At 41.1% G+C, this 13,804-nt stretch overlaps 1 protein-coding gene across 1 annotated transcript in view; it reads right to left on the bottom strand.

The window, feature by feature from the left end:
* Positions 1 to 1,662: 1,662 nt before the first annotated feature.
* Positions 1,663 to 13,804, bottom strand: part of LOC128650467 (atrial natriuretic peptide receptor 2-like) — a 570,608-nt gene continuing 558,466 nt past the window's right edge. The window contains 3 exon segments of the mRNA XM_053704420.1: positions 1,663 to 2,393; positions 5,576 to 5,667; positions 7,998 to 8,096. Of these exon segments, the coding sequence (XP_053560395.1) occupies positions 2,331 to 2,393; positions 5,576 to 5,667; positions 7,998 to 8,096 (254 nt within the window). The 3' untranslated portion in view covers positions 1,663 to 2,330.

The following is a 13,804-nucleotide window of genomic DNA, read 5'->3' as shown; positions in this document are numbered from 1 at the left end:
GGGGTGACAGTGCTGATAAATCTGCCGTGTGCCGCTGGGGGTGACAGTGCTGATAAATCTGCCGTGTGCCGCTGGGGGTGACAGTGCTGATAAATCTGCCGTGTGCCGCTGGGGGTGAGAGTGCTGATAAATCTGCCGTGTGCCGCTGGGGGTGACGGTGCTAATAAATCTGCTGTGTGCCGCTGGGGGTGACAGTGCTGATAAATCTGCTGTGTGCCGCTGGGGGTGACAGTGCTGATAAATCTGCTGGGGGTGACAGTGCTGATAAATCTGCCGTGTGCCGCTGGGGGTGAGAGTGCTGATAAATCTGCTGTGTGCCGCTGGGGGTGACAGTGCTGATAAATCTGCCGTGTGCCGCTGGGGGTGACAGTGCTGATAAATCTGCCGTGTGCCGCTGGGGGTGAGAGTGCTGATAAATCTGCCGTGTGCCGCTGGGGGTGAGAGTGCTGATAAATCTGCCGTGTGCCGCTGGGGGTGACAGTGCTAATAAATCTGCCGTGTGCCGCTGGGGGTGACAGTGCTGATAAATCTGCCGTGTGCCGCTGGGGGTGACTGTGCTAATAAATCTGCTGTGTGCCGCTGGGGGTGACAGTGCTGATAAATCTGCTGTGTGCCGCTGGGGGTGAGAGTGCTAATAAATCTGCTGTGTGCCGCTGGGGGTGACAGTGCTGATAAATCTGCTGTGTGCCGCTGGGGGTGACAGTGCTGATAAATCTGCTGTGTGCCGCTGGGGGTGACAGTGCTGATAAATCTGCTGTGTGCCGCTGGGGGTGACAGTGCTGATAAATCTGCTGTGTGCCGCTGGGGGTGACAGTGCTGATAAATCTGCTGGGGGTGATGGTGCTGATAAATCTGCTGTGTGCCGCTGGGGGTGACAGTGCTGATAAATCTGCTGGGGGTGATGGTGCTAATAAATCTGCCGTGTGCCGCTGGGGGTGACAGTGCTGATAAATCTGCTGTGTGCCGCTGGGGGTGACAGTGCTGATAAATCTGCTGTGTGCCGCTGGGGGTGACAGTGCTGATAAATCTGCTGGGGGTGATGGTGCTGATAAATCTGCTGTGTGCCGCTGGGGGTGATGGTGCTGATAAATCTGCTGTGTGCCGCTGGGGGTGACAGTGCTGATAAATCTGCTGTGTGCCGCTGGGGGTGACAGTGCTGATAAATCTGCTGGGGGTGATGGTGCTGATAAATCTGCTGTGTGCCGCTGGGGGTGATGGTGCTGATAAATCTGCTGTGTGCCGCTGGGGGTGACAGTGCTGATAAATCTGCTGGGGGTGATGGTGCTGATAAATCTGCTGTGTGCCGCTGGGGGTGACAGTGCTGATAAATCTGCTGTGTGCCGCTGGGGGTGACAGTGCTGATAAATCTGCTGGGGGTGATGGTGCTGATAAATCTGCTGTGTGCCGCTGGGGGTGATGGTGCTGATAAATCTGCTGTGTGCCGCTGGGGGTGATGGTGCTGATAAGGGTGTACCCAGTGCCACTGCTAGTGAGAGCGCTGATAATGGTGGGTGTGTAGAATGCTTTTTATTTGCTGCAAGTACTGAAGGACACAGTAACTGCTTTTTGCTACACATCTGCATGGTCTGATAGGAGTGTTAGGCAAGTGAAGGCGGCTAAATGTGTGTGCACTGTTGGCCAGGAGTGATGAAGGAGACAATATATATGTGATCTCTTCTATTTTCTATATCACAAACATTTAGGGATATCATATTTGCATATATTTCTGCCCTCCGTAACAAAACACACTTCACAAACTTGCATTGATTTCATGTTAAACATGGTCTTTTTCTTGTGATTTCTGCATGTTCTAACTGTTGAAAGGATGGACATACACAGGATTTTTACAAAAGACCATCAGGTGTGAGATGCAGAAGGGGCCGTGTGACACTAAAACCACTTCCAGCTAGGGCCCACTAAATACTGTTACACGGCGCCATTGGTTACTAGAGTTCAGTGCTACGGTGCTGGGCGGTGTGAGGTATACTGTAGGTCTGCTTCAAGCCTGCATAGCAGGATGAGTTGCTGGTCTCGCTGCTTTATACAGTTCAAGCTGAGTTGTCCTGGAATCCAGTGCTATCTCTGCCAGGAGTTTTTAATCATAACTTCTCTTGAGCCATCAAACAAGAGAAAACTTCTTAGCCAAATAGCTGGTGTGTAAGTACTACTCCGAATAAATTGGTAGCCAAGAAAAAAAAGTGGTCCAATCAGCAAGGCTAAAATTTGTGTGCCCCTGAGAGTGCCAGGCTGTAGGGGTGCAGTGCTGCCAGGGCCCTAGATCAGTCCTATGCACTGGTCATGGTACAGAGATGGACGGGGGCCCAGGTGCCTCAGATAACATTGTCCTCTGTGTTTTCCCTCAGAAGCCAATAAGTTCTCATCTTACCCTTCCCCTGAAATGGAAAATAGCAGATTAGTATATAAGCAAGAGATGCCCAACATCACTTGTTTGTGAGTGCTAGTACTGAGCTCTAGAGAGACAGCCAGACTAATACTGTGAGTGCTAGTACTGAGCTCTAGAGAGACAGCCAGACTAATACTGTGAGTGCTAGTACTGAGCTCTAGAGAGACAGCCAGACTAATACTGTGAGTGCTAGTACTGAGCTCTAGAGAGACAGCCAGACTAATACTGTGAGTGCTAGTACTGAGCTCTAGAGAGACAGCCAGATTAATACTGTGAGTGCTAGTACTGAGCTCTAGAGAGACGGCCAGACTAATACTGTGAGGGCTAGTACTGAGCTCTAGAGAGACAGCCAGACTAATACTGTGAGTGCTAGTACTGAGCTCTAGAGAGACGGCCAGACTAATACTGTGAGTGCTAGTACTGAGCTCTAGAGAGACAGCCAGACTAATACTGTGAGTGCTAGTACTGAGCTCTAGAGAGACAGCCAGACTAATACTGTGAGTGCTAGTACTGAGCTCTAGAGAGACAGCCAGACTAATACTGTGAGTGCTAGTACTGAGCTCTAGAGAGACAGCCAGACTAATACTGTGAGTGCTAGTACTGAGCTCTAGAGAGACAGCCAGACTAATACTGTGAGGGCTAGTACTGAGCTCTAGAGAGACAGCCAGACTAATACTGTGAGTGCTAGTACTGAGCTCTAGAGAGACAGCCAGACTAATACTGTGAGTGCTAGTACTGAGCTCTAGAGAGACAGCCAGACTAATACTGTGAGTGCTAGTACTGAGCTCTAGAGAGACAGCCAGACTAATACTGTGAGTGCTAGTACTGAGCTCTAGAGAGACAGCCAGACTAATACTGTGAGGGCTAGTACTGAGCTCTAGAGAGACAGCCAGACTAATACTGTGAGTGCTAGTACTGAGCTCTAGAGAGACAGCCAGACTAATACTGTGAGTGCTAGTACTGAGCTCTAGAGAGACAGCCAGACTAATACTGTGAGTGCTAGTACTGAGCTCTAGAGAGACAGCCAGACTAATACTGTGAGTGCTAGTACTGAGCTCTAGAGAGACAGCCAGACTAATACTGTGAGTGCTAGTACTGAGCTCTAGAGAGACAGCCAGACTAATACTGTGAGGGCTAGTACTGAGCTCTAGAGAGACAGCCAGACTAATACTGTGAGTGCTAGTACTGAGCTCTAGAGAGACGGCCAGACTAATACTGTGAGGGCTAGTACTGAGCTCTAGAGAGACAGCCAGACTATTACTGTGAGTGTTATTACTGAGCTCTAGAGAGACAGCCAGACTATTACTGAGTGCTATTACTGAGCTCTAGAGAGACGGCCATACTATTAATGTGAGTGCTAGTACAGAGCTCTAGATAGACAGCTGGACTTACGTTAAGTGTTTATACTGAGCTAAATTGTAACAGCCGAGATTACAACTATGTGTTGTTGAGACAGACAAGGGTAACTTAGTGCTAATACTGAGCTCTAGCGAGGCAGCACAGACTATTACCATGAGTGCTAATAATGAAATAGTACAGACTGTTGCTGGTCTCGTTGCTTTATACAGTTCAGCCAGACTAATACTGTGAGTGCTAGTACTGAGCTCTAGAGAGACAGCCAGACTAATACTGTGAGTGCTAGTACTGAGCTCTAGAGAGACAGCCAGACTAATACTGTGAGTGCTAGTACTGAGCTCTAGAGAGACAGCCAGACTAATACTGTGAGTGCTAGTACTGAGCTCTAGAGAGACGGCCAGACTAATACTGTGAAGGCTAGTACTGAGCTCTAGAGAGACAGCCAGACTAATACTGTGAGGGCTAGTACTGAGCTCTAGAAAGACGGCCAGACTATTACTGTGAGGGCTAGTACTGGGCTCTAGAGAGACGGCCAGACTAATACTGTTAGGGCTAGTACTGAGCTCTAGAGAGACAGCCAGACTATTACTGTGAGTGCTATTACTGAGCTCTAGAGAGACAGCCAGACTAATACTGTGAGTGCTATTACTGAGCTCTAGAGAGACAGCCAGACTATTACTGTGAGTGCTATTACTGAGCTCTAGAGAGACAGCCAGACTATTACTGAGTGCTATTACTGAGCTCTAGAGAGACGGCCATACTATTAATGTGAGTGCTAGTACAGAGCTCTAGATAGACAGCTGGACTTACGTTAAGTGTTTATACTGAGCTAAATTGTAACAGCCGAGATTACAACTGTGTTGTTGAGACAGACAAGGGTAACTTAGTGCTAATACTGAGCTCTAGCGAGGCAGCACAGACTATTACCATGAGTGCTAATAATTAAATAGTACAGACTGTACCTGGGAGTGAGTGTCTAGCGAGAAAGCCAAACTATAACCATGAGTGTACGTAATGGGACAGCCCCTAGACTAATACAGTAGTTACTAGCATTGAACTCTGAGACAGGCATGACTATAACCATGAGTGCAAGAAATGAGACAGCCTAGACTTTTGCTAGACTTCAATACTTGCACTTACAGTCATAGTCTAGGCTGTCTCATTACTTGCGCTTACGGTTATAGTCTAGGCTGTCTCATTACTTGCGCTTACGGTTATAGTCTAGGCTGTCTCATTACTTGCACTTATGGTTATAGGGGCATATTTAAAATTGTGCGAGCGGACAGCATACGCTCTCTGCATTTATCATTGCACCAGCAGTTCTTGTGAACTTCTGGTGCAATACCGCCCCCTGCAGATTCGCAGTCAATCGGCTGCTAGCAGGAGGTGTCAATCAACCCGATTGATTCTATCGGGTTGATTTCTGTCGATTTCTGTCCGCCACCTTAGAGCAGGCAGACAGGTTATGGAGCAGCGGGCTTTAGACCGGAGTATCAAGCTCCATGCGGAGCTTAATAAATATGCCCCATAGTCTAGGCTGGCTCATTACTTGCACTCATGGTTATAATCTGGCTGTCTCGCTTGAGGTCAATACTTGCACTCACGGTTATATAGCTAGACTATAACCGTAAGTACTTGCATTGAGCGTTCGCAAAAAATGACATATGTTTTGCAAAACTATAGATCCACTTAATACGTCTTTACTATAATGTTACAGCATAGAAGTGACATTTGGACAGACTATGACTAGCACAAACTTCTAAGACCAGATCCTATAACTGGATCAGCCTTCTCCTGGCCCTTGTTGTCACTTACCTTCATCTCAACGTCTCCACGAAGCTCCAGCTGAAAACAACCAAACTCGTCCAGAACCTCCTTTGTGGTAGATGATATGTGTATCCTGAGAGCTTAGAACACAGAGGTATAAATCAGTAACTATATACAGTAGCTTATACTACAGCTGACCACTTTCTATAATCTTCCTTCACGGTTAATAAATAAATGTTTTCTACATAATGACAAAACAGAAAAGTTAAAGCAGACATGGTAATTGGTGAACAAAAGAAATAGAGTCTAGACTTCTCATCAATCACACAAGATTCTAAGATTATTGCAAGAAAATCCCCTAGCTTCCATCACATATAATTTCAACTAATGCTTATAAAGTAAATATTCAACTAACAGAGCATAGGAGATTAACAGTAGATGCCAACAACAGATGGCAAGGAAAGACCCCAATTACCTAACAGATGCCAAAGGAAGATTCCCCATCACCTAACAGATGCCAAAGGAAGACGCCCCCATCACCTAACAGATGCCAAAGGAAGACCCCCACATCACTTAACAGATGCCAAAGGAAGACCCCCACTTCCCCTAACAGATGCCAAAAGAAGACCCCCCATCACCTAACAGATGCCAAAGGAAGACCCCTACATCACCTAACAGATGCCAAGGGAAAAGACCCCATTACCTAACAGATGCCAAAGGAAGACGCCCCATCGCCTAACAGATGTCTAGGGAAGGCCATCACATCACCTAAAAACAGATGCTGAAGGAAGACCAACACATCACCTAACAACAGATGCCGAGGGAAGACCACCACATCACCTAACAACAGATGCTGAGGGAAGACCATCACATCACCTAACAACAGATGCTGAGGGAAGACCATCACATCCCTTAACAACAGAAGCCAAGTGAAGACCATCACATCACCTAACAACAGATGCCCAAAGGAAGACCATCACATCACTTAACAACAGAAGCCAAGGGAAGACCATTATATTACCAAACAACAGATGCCCAAAGGAAGACCATTACATCACCTAACAACAGATGTAGAGGGAAGACCACCACATCACCTAAAAACAGATGTAGAGGGAAGACCATCACATCACTTAACAACAAATGTCGACGGAAGACCATCACATCACCTAACAACAGATGCCGAGGGAATACCATCACATTACCTAACAGATGCCGAGGGAAGACCATCACATCACCTAACAAGTGATGTGATGCTCTTCCCTCGGCATCTATTAACAACAGATGCAGAGGGAAGACCACCACATCACCTAACAACAGATGCCAACAGGAAGACCATCATATCACTAAACAAAAGAAGCCGAGGGAAGACCATCACATCACCAAACAGATGCCCAAAGGAAGACCATCATATCACCTACCAACAGATGCCGAGGGAAGACCATCACATCACTTAACAACAGAAGCCGAGGGAAGACCATCACATCACCTAACAAGTGATGTGATGCTCTTCCCTCAGCATCTGTTAACAACAAATGCAGAGGGAAGACCACCACATCACCTAACAACAGATGTAGAGGGAAGTCCATCATATCACTTAACCACAGATGCAGAGGGAAGACCATCACATCACCTAACTACAGATGCAGAGGGAAGACCATCACATCACCTAACTACAGATGCAGAGGGAAGACCACTACATCAACTAACCACAGATACTGGGGGAAGACCACCACATCACCTAACAACAGATGCTGAGGGAAAACCATCACATCAGTTAACAACAGATGTCGAGGGAAGATCACCACATTACTTAACAACAGATGTCGAGGGAAGAACACCACATCACTTAACCACAGATGCCCAAAGGAAGACCATCACATCACTTAACAACAGATGTAGAGGGAAGACCACTACATCACCTAACCACAGATGCTGAAGAAAGACCACCACATAACCTAACAGATGTGGAGGGAAGACCATCACGTCCCTTAACAACAGATGCCGAGGGAAGACCACCATATCACCTAACCACAGATGCAGAGGGAAAATTCCTATATTAGCTAACAGTGTAAGTGTTTAGACAAGTAACAACAATCTGTAAAAACTAAAACCGGATGCTGGTGGAAGACCACCAGAACTCATATTTAGTAATACATAGCTATGTTCTCTCTACAGTTAGAGTTATTTGGGTCCATGTGCTCAATTACCAAATGCTCACAGGAATTGAGAGAAATCATTACTTTACATTGTAATTCATCACATCCAGAGCCAACATAGCGCAATAAATAGCTATCATGCTAACATTTGCCTTTGAGGGACTTTACAGTAGTGAAAAGACTTCCTAGATATAATAGCAGAGAGCTTTAGAGAATCAGGGCCCATGTGTGCTCTCTCACACATCACACTTCTTCTGACACTTTACATTTTATACCTATAACATGATGAACAACAGTCTATCTCTGAAATTTACCTTCTCCATTAGATTCCAAGCGTGATGCTGTATTAACTGTGTCTCCGAACAAACAGTATCGTGGCATCTTTAGCCCAACAACCCCAGCACACACCGGGCCTGTAATACAGAGGACACAGATGATATCACAAAAACATCAGGTATAGTGGACAAGTGAAAGCAAGTCATAAGTGCAGAAAGTTTATTATATTATATATTTATATAATACTATTTTATAAAGTAACTAGTTTACATAGTATATATTTATATATTATAAACTAAAGTGATTAGTTTACATAGTATATTGTCAAGGTATATGTGAAGATTAATATATATATATATTAATATATATATATATATATATATATATATATATATATATATATATATATATATTATATATTTAACTATCAGTACCAAATGATTCATTCATTAAATGCATTGACTTGAATCCCATATTCAATCCTCCCCCATTCAGTAAGCAAAGTTAAAATGCATCCAAGTGAGGACAATAAAACATTTGGTCTACTTAACTTAAACAATCACTTAAAAAGGAATGTTGTAAAAGTGATTTTGAGAAAGAGAAGAGTTTTATAGCTTAAATTAGAATAGGACCATTGAACCATTACAAAGGCAAAAACTTCAATAAGAGATGGTCAATCTATATTTGGCTATATGCTCAGTATATGAAATCAGATAGGAGACACTTTTTCCTGATTAACATAGCTTGTGAAGCTCACAGCCCTGCAGGGGGTAGCAAACAAGGGCTGTTGGTCAACCAAATCAGCACACATCCTGAAATGTATGGAGACGTCATTCTGGGCCTAAAACTAGATAAGCAAGTAAAATTCTGACTACATAGTGATTAGCATAGACTTGTTAATAGTCCCTGCTGTGTAATTGAAGCAATGAAAATTTGACCAGCTAAAAACACATGTTTTTAAATTATACTCTTAACCCCAAAATACAGCATAGAAATGAATATATATATATATATATATATATAGATATAAAATATTTGTTATTCCAAAATTAATAAAATTTCTCTGTGTTCCAGGAAGCTAATGGAAAATAACAGGAAGAACATTAATGGATATTTGTGGACCTAAAAAGCAATGATTAATAACACTATTATTTTTATTTCAGATCTGCATAGACAAGATTCATGCATTCAGGATTTATTAGAAATATAAAAAATATATTATATTCACGTTGGGATGCAGTGCAGTACTGAATATGAAATATGCTGTGTTTGTATATAAATGTGGGGAAATGATCTGGTAAAATTTTAAATGGATTTTAAATACTATTAATTTTGGAATAGTTAGCAGTATAAATTACTTTGATGTAGTATGATATTAAAAAGGATACTGATGTTTCATATTAAAACAATCAGAAGGAATAATGTGACATAGTCCAGTACATGTGAACATGCAACTTATTAATGTAAAGAAATTATGGCATTTTGAATATATATTTTAAAGAAATATTTTTAAATGTTAGAAATGATTAAATGTATTGCTGTTTGTTTGTCATGCTGCCCCCCGATGGCCAAAATCCGGTGTTGCGATGCAAGAATTACAGCCAAAAGACAATTGGTTGTTAACAAAGATGCATCTCCCTAGCAACATACATTGCCAAAATGATCCAATCACAAAGCAGATCCGTAGGGCCACCCATTTGTTTCATAAATGATTAAAACATATATAAGTCAATGCAAAAAGAGAAAAAACAGGCTGCTGAGCTAACTTGTAACTGGAAATTGGCTGCATTTGAAATACAGTTTACTATAGCAAAGCTGGGCTAACTTTTCTCATTAATTGCAAAATATACTTATTTTGTCTTCTGAGATGAAACAAGAAGTTTTTGGAAACTGACTTATCGATTTGGTGTTCATTTTGGTAAAGTATTAAAAGGTTGCTAAAAATATAGGTAAACATTTAAGATAAGCATTCCTTGTTGCTGTAGTAAATAAATTACAGAGCATATGTGTATTTTAAAACTAGTATTTCATAGTCTGTGTATTTTAAACGAATCATTAGTGCTAAGCAATTTATCCTGGAAAATGTACATATATATATTTTAGAATTGTCTTAACTGTAGATAATTAAGAATTTAATTCAGTTTGGATAAATTGGCATAGAGTTTGGTTATTGGCACAAATAATATATACAATTTCTGATGTTTTAAATTGGAATTATATAGGATAAATTGTGGCTAAGTAGCTGATTGTATTGCTGAATGTTAGTAGCTAATATCTTGGAATCTCATTGTGTTAATTTAATGAAATTCAATTGTGAATAAGGTTAGTTATAAAGATACAATTTGGTTTGTCTTGTAAAGATTTGCATAACATATTTTAATAGTTTTAAACGTGTATAGTATTGATTCATATTCTTGTTCCTACAAATATATTTCAATGTGTTTATAGATATTAACTAATAAAAAAAGAATTCAGGAATTGATATTAATTTTATCGTGTTAGTATATGCATATTGATTGTGGGTTTATTTTAAAGAATAATTATTAAATATATTGAGTTATAACCCGGCCATATACCGACATATTATTTGGAAGCATTGCGTGAGATATTATTAATATTTATCACATTGATATAATATATTTGTAATAGAAATTATTATTAAAAAAAAAATAATAATTCATATTTCAAGATTGATATTATTTTGAATTTTTTTTTTTAAATATTGATTTTCATATTTCAAGATTAATATTTTGAAATATTGTTAAAAATTAATTTTTGAAAAATTGATAAAAATATTAATTTTTCATATTTCAAAATTAATATATATATTTTTAATATAATTTTTTCCCCCTCTCTCTTATTGTTTAAAATTGTATCAGCGTTTTTATCTTATTAAGTACAACACTAAAATAACGACGTCTTCAGCAAAAAGTAATGCTAGCATTTCTGTACATGATGAAATTGTGCCCTCCCCAAGATCCTCTGTCCATGAAATGGTTCAGGCAAAAACTCTCAAATTAGAAGCCATGAACAACCTCATGACTAGACTTGATATTGGGTGACGATGTCTCCTTGTATATTAAGGGGTGTAAAGCTAAGGCCAAAGATTTAGTTAGAGATATGTGGTTTTGAAGATGGTGAATTATACCAAATTTTACTGCAACTTAATAAATGCACGGAATTTAGAGGGTGTGATGAATTCATTTTCAAAACTTGGCCGATCCTAATGTATTTGAGCTGTGAGATGTCTAGCCAAATGGCAGGACAGGACAGACAATTAGGACGGCTAAGGGATGAAAATGATTCATTACGAGAATTTGAAGAAGCCTTTATTTACAGAAAGGTAGAGGTTCTAGAAACTAATAAAAAGGTTTCTGACTTAAATAAATATAATCAGAAATTAGTGGCTGAATTTAAAGGTTTAGAAGAAGAAAATGAAAAATGCCGAAATGAAAATAAAACTTTAAAAGCTAGATATCGTGAGGCTGAAAAAGGATATGAACAAGAAATAAATAAATGAAAGAGACAAATCAGCAGTAATAAGGAACCTTTAGGTAATAACACTAATGCTGAAATGTTTAACTCAATTAAGCACTGGATCAGAAATGAGTTTCAAGATACCAGGCGGGAGGATAGACAAAAGTACCCAAATTATAGCCCTAATTCAGGCCCAGAGATAACTTTTTCCCCTAGACAATTACCTAACTCTGGAGGACAAGATTATTATTACGCCTCAGAGGAAGAGGGCAGTTACTATAGCGGGTCAGAAAGGGGGGCTAGCTTCTCAGACAGCCCATATAAAAATACACGGGTAAGATTTCAGCATAGTAAAGATAAAAAAAGCACCCTAACTCAAACAAGTTCCCAATGAAATCCAGTAATGTACTAAATAAAGTGTATGACACCCCTACAATAATTAAATTCCTAAAGAATGCAGTACGCCCATTTTCCAAAATTGACCACTTAGAGGCCTTTGCAAATGCTTTATCTATAATGAATGTTACAAGTGAGCAGTTAAAAATTGAATTTCTGCCCTGGGTATTTGAAGGTAAATATCACAAATTCTTTGCTTCACTAAAGGATATGAATATTCATTCCTGGGATGAGACAAAGCGACAGCAGAAAGGAATTCGGGCAACATCGCACTAAAACTGCAGCGAAAATAGCTGTATATGGTTTAAAATGTAGTGCAAATCAAAGCCCCATAGAGTTCCTTTCTATAGTGTGTACAGTATGGCTGAAGATAATCCCATATTTGAATGCTCAGAATTTGTGAATTTATTTTTTGAAGCACTGCCCGCACCCATCAAAATTAATTTAGCTAGAGATTTTGATGAGAACTGTTCATTGGAATGGCTGATCAAAGAGAGTACAAAGTTATACTCTATTCAGCAGTCCGGTGAACAGGGGGATAAAAGGGAGAGAAAGCCCAATCCTAAAATTGTGGCCGAAGCTAGGGTGTCACCTAGCCCCCTCAATTTGGAGTCTAAAAAGAAAACCTATGCGGAGGTAGCCTGTGGAAATGGGCCATCTCCACAGAGGTTTAACTCTACCCCTCCCCCAACATGGTCTGAGGCGCAGAGAGACTATATGTAACAGAGATAGAACAGTTCTGTAACTAACTAATTGAATACCAGGAGACCGGTGCAGTGCATTATTAGTTAGGTACACTCAGGATCAAGCCTTTCCCAACACTTGTATGCAACTTAAAGTTCATTGTCCCTTGCATATATGCACTGTTCACATAGTAAATTATATTCCAGGCAGTGTTTAATTTATTTTATCTAGCAGGGAGAGGAGTCAATGCGATACATCAGTGTGAGTAGACAATAAGGGAATTGATATGTGACAACAATTTGAGAAAACAGCAGATATCAGAATATATCAAGATGTATCAAAAAGCAGCTTTACAGCTGAACTCATGTCCCTTCAGTTTCAGCCTTTCTTCACTGGCAACAAACAGCGAATCCGTTGTATTCACTCGGTATACTCCTGCAACGGCTCCTTATAACTTTGAACCCGCTTTGTGACTTGTTAGAAAGGAGACTCCACCAGACTTTCCCATCCTCCCTGGTAGTGTTGCACTGCCGTGCAACCGGTCTTGTTGTTTTCCACTCCTCAGTAAAATCTTGCTCCCTAAGATAACTCGTGCTCTCACCACGGCCAAGCGGTATGAAATTCAGTAAAAAAGTGGAGCACCGAGTCCAAATATAGAGTATAAAAATATCAACTTTATTGAAAAACACTTATACAGGGACCAATGTCCCCGGGGTAAAAACTGACTGCATAGGTAATTGGCTAGGATTACGGCGTGGGTGCTGAAACATGTTAGCCTAACTTTCTTTTTTTTACCTATGCAGTCAGTTTTTACCCTGGGGACATTGGTCCCTGTATAAGTGTTTTTCAATAAAGTTGATATTTTTATACTCTCTATTTGGACTCGGTGCTCCACTTTTTTACTGAATTGCAGAGAGACTTTACCCAAAGTGGGGGACATACCCAAGTAAATAATTACTCCCATGAACACCCACAAAATAATTGGTATCCCCGCAAGGGTAAATACAATAAGTGGCGAAGATATTATCAGGGTAACCAGACACCCCAAGTAAATAGTGCTCCCCAAAATACTAACGCTGAACAAGTTGAACCCCAGGGGCAACCACGCCAGGATAGAAACAGCGGCCCTGATTCTGAGGGGACCCAAGGGCCCAGGAATCACTACTATGAGGCATCAAGTGATAGGCCCAGGAGTAGAGGTAACTTGTACAATCAAGTAGATCAGCTTAGTACCCAGCTAATTCGGTTGAGCGAACAATTCGCTAATATGAGTCAAGCATTTACGGCC

The sequence above is a fragment of the Bombina bombina genome, chromosome 2 (genome assembly GCF_027579735.1).
Source record: "Bombina bombina isolate aBomBom1 chromosome 2, aBomBom1.pri, whole genome shotgun sequence".
In the NCBI taxonomy this organism is placed as follows: Eukaryota; Metazoa; Chordata; class Amphibia; order Anura; family Bombinatoridae; genus Bombina; species Bombina bombina.
This window is presented reverse-complemented; position numbering and strand designations above follow the sequence as displayed.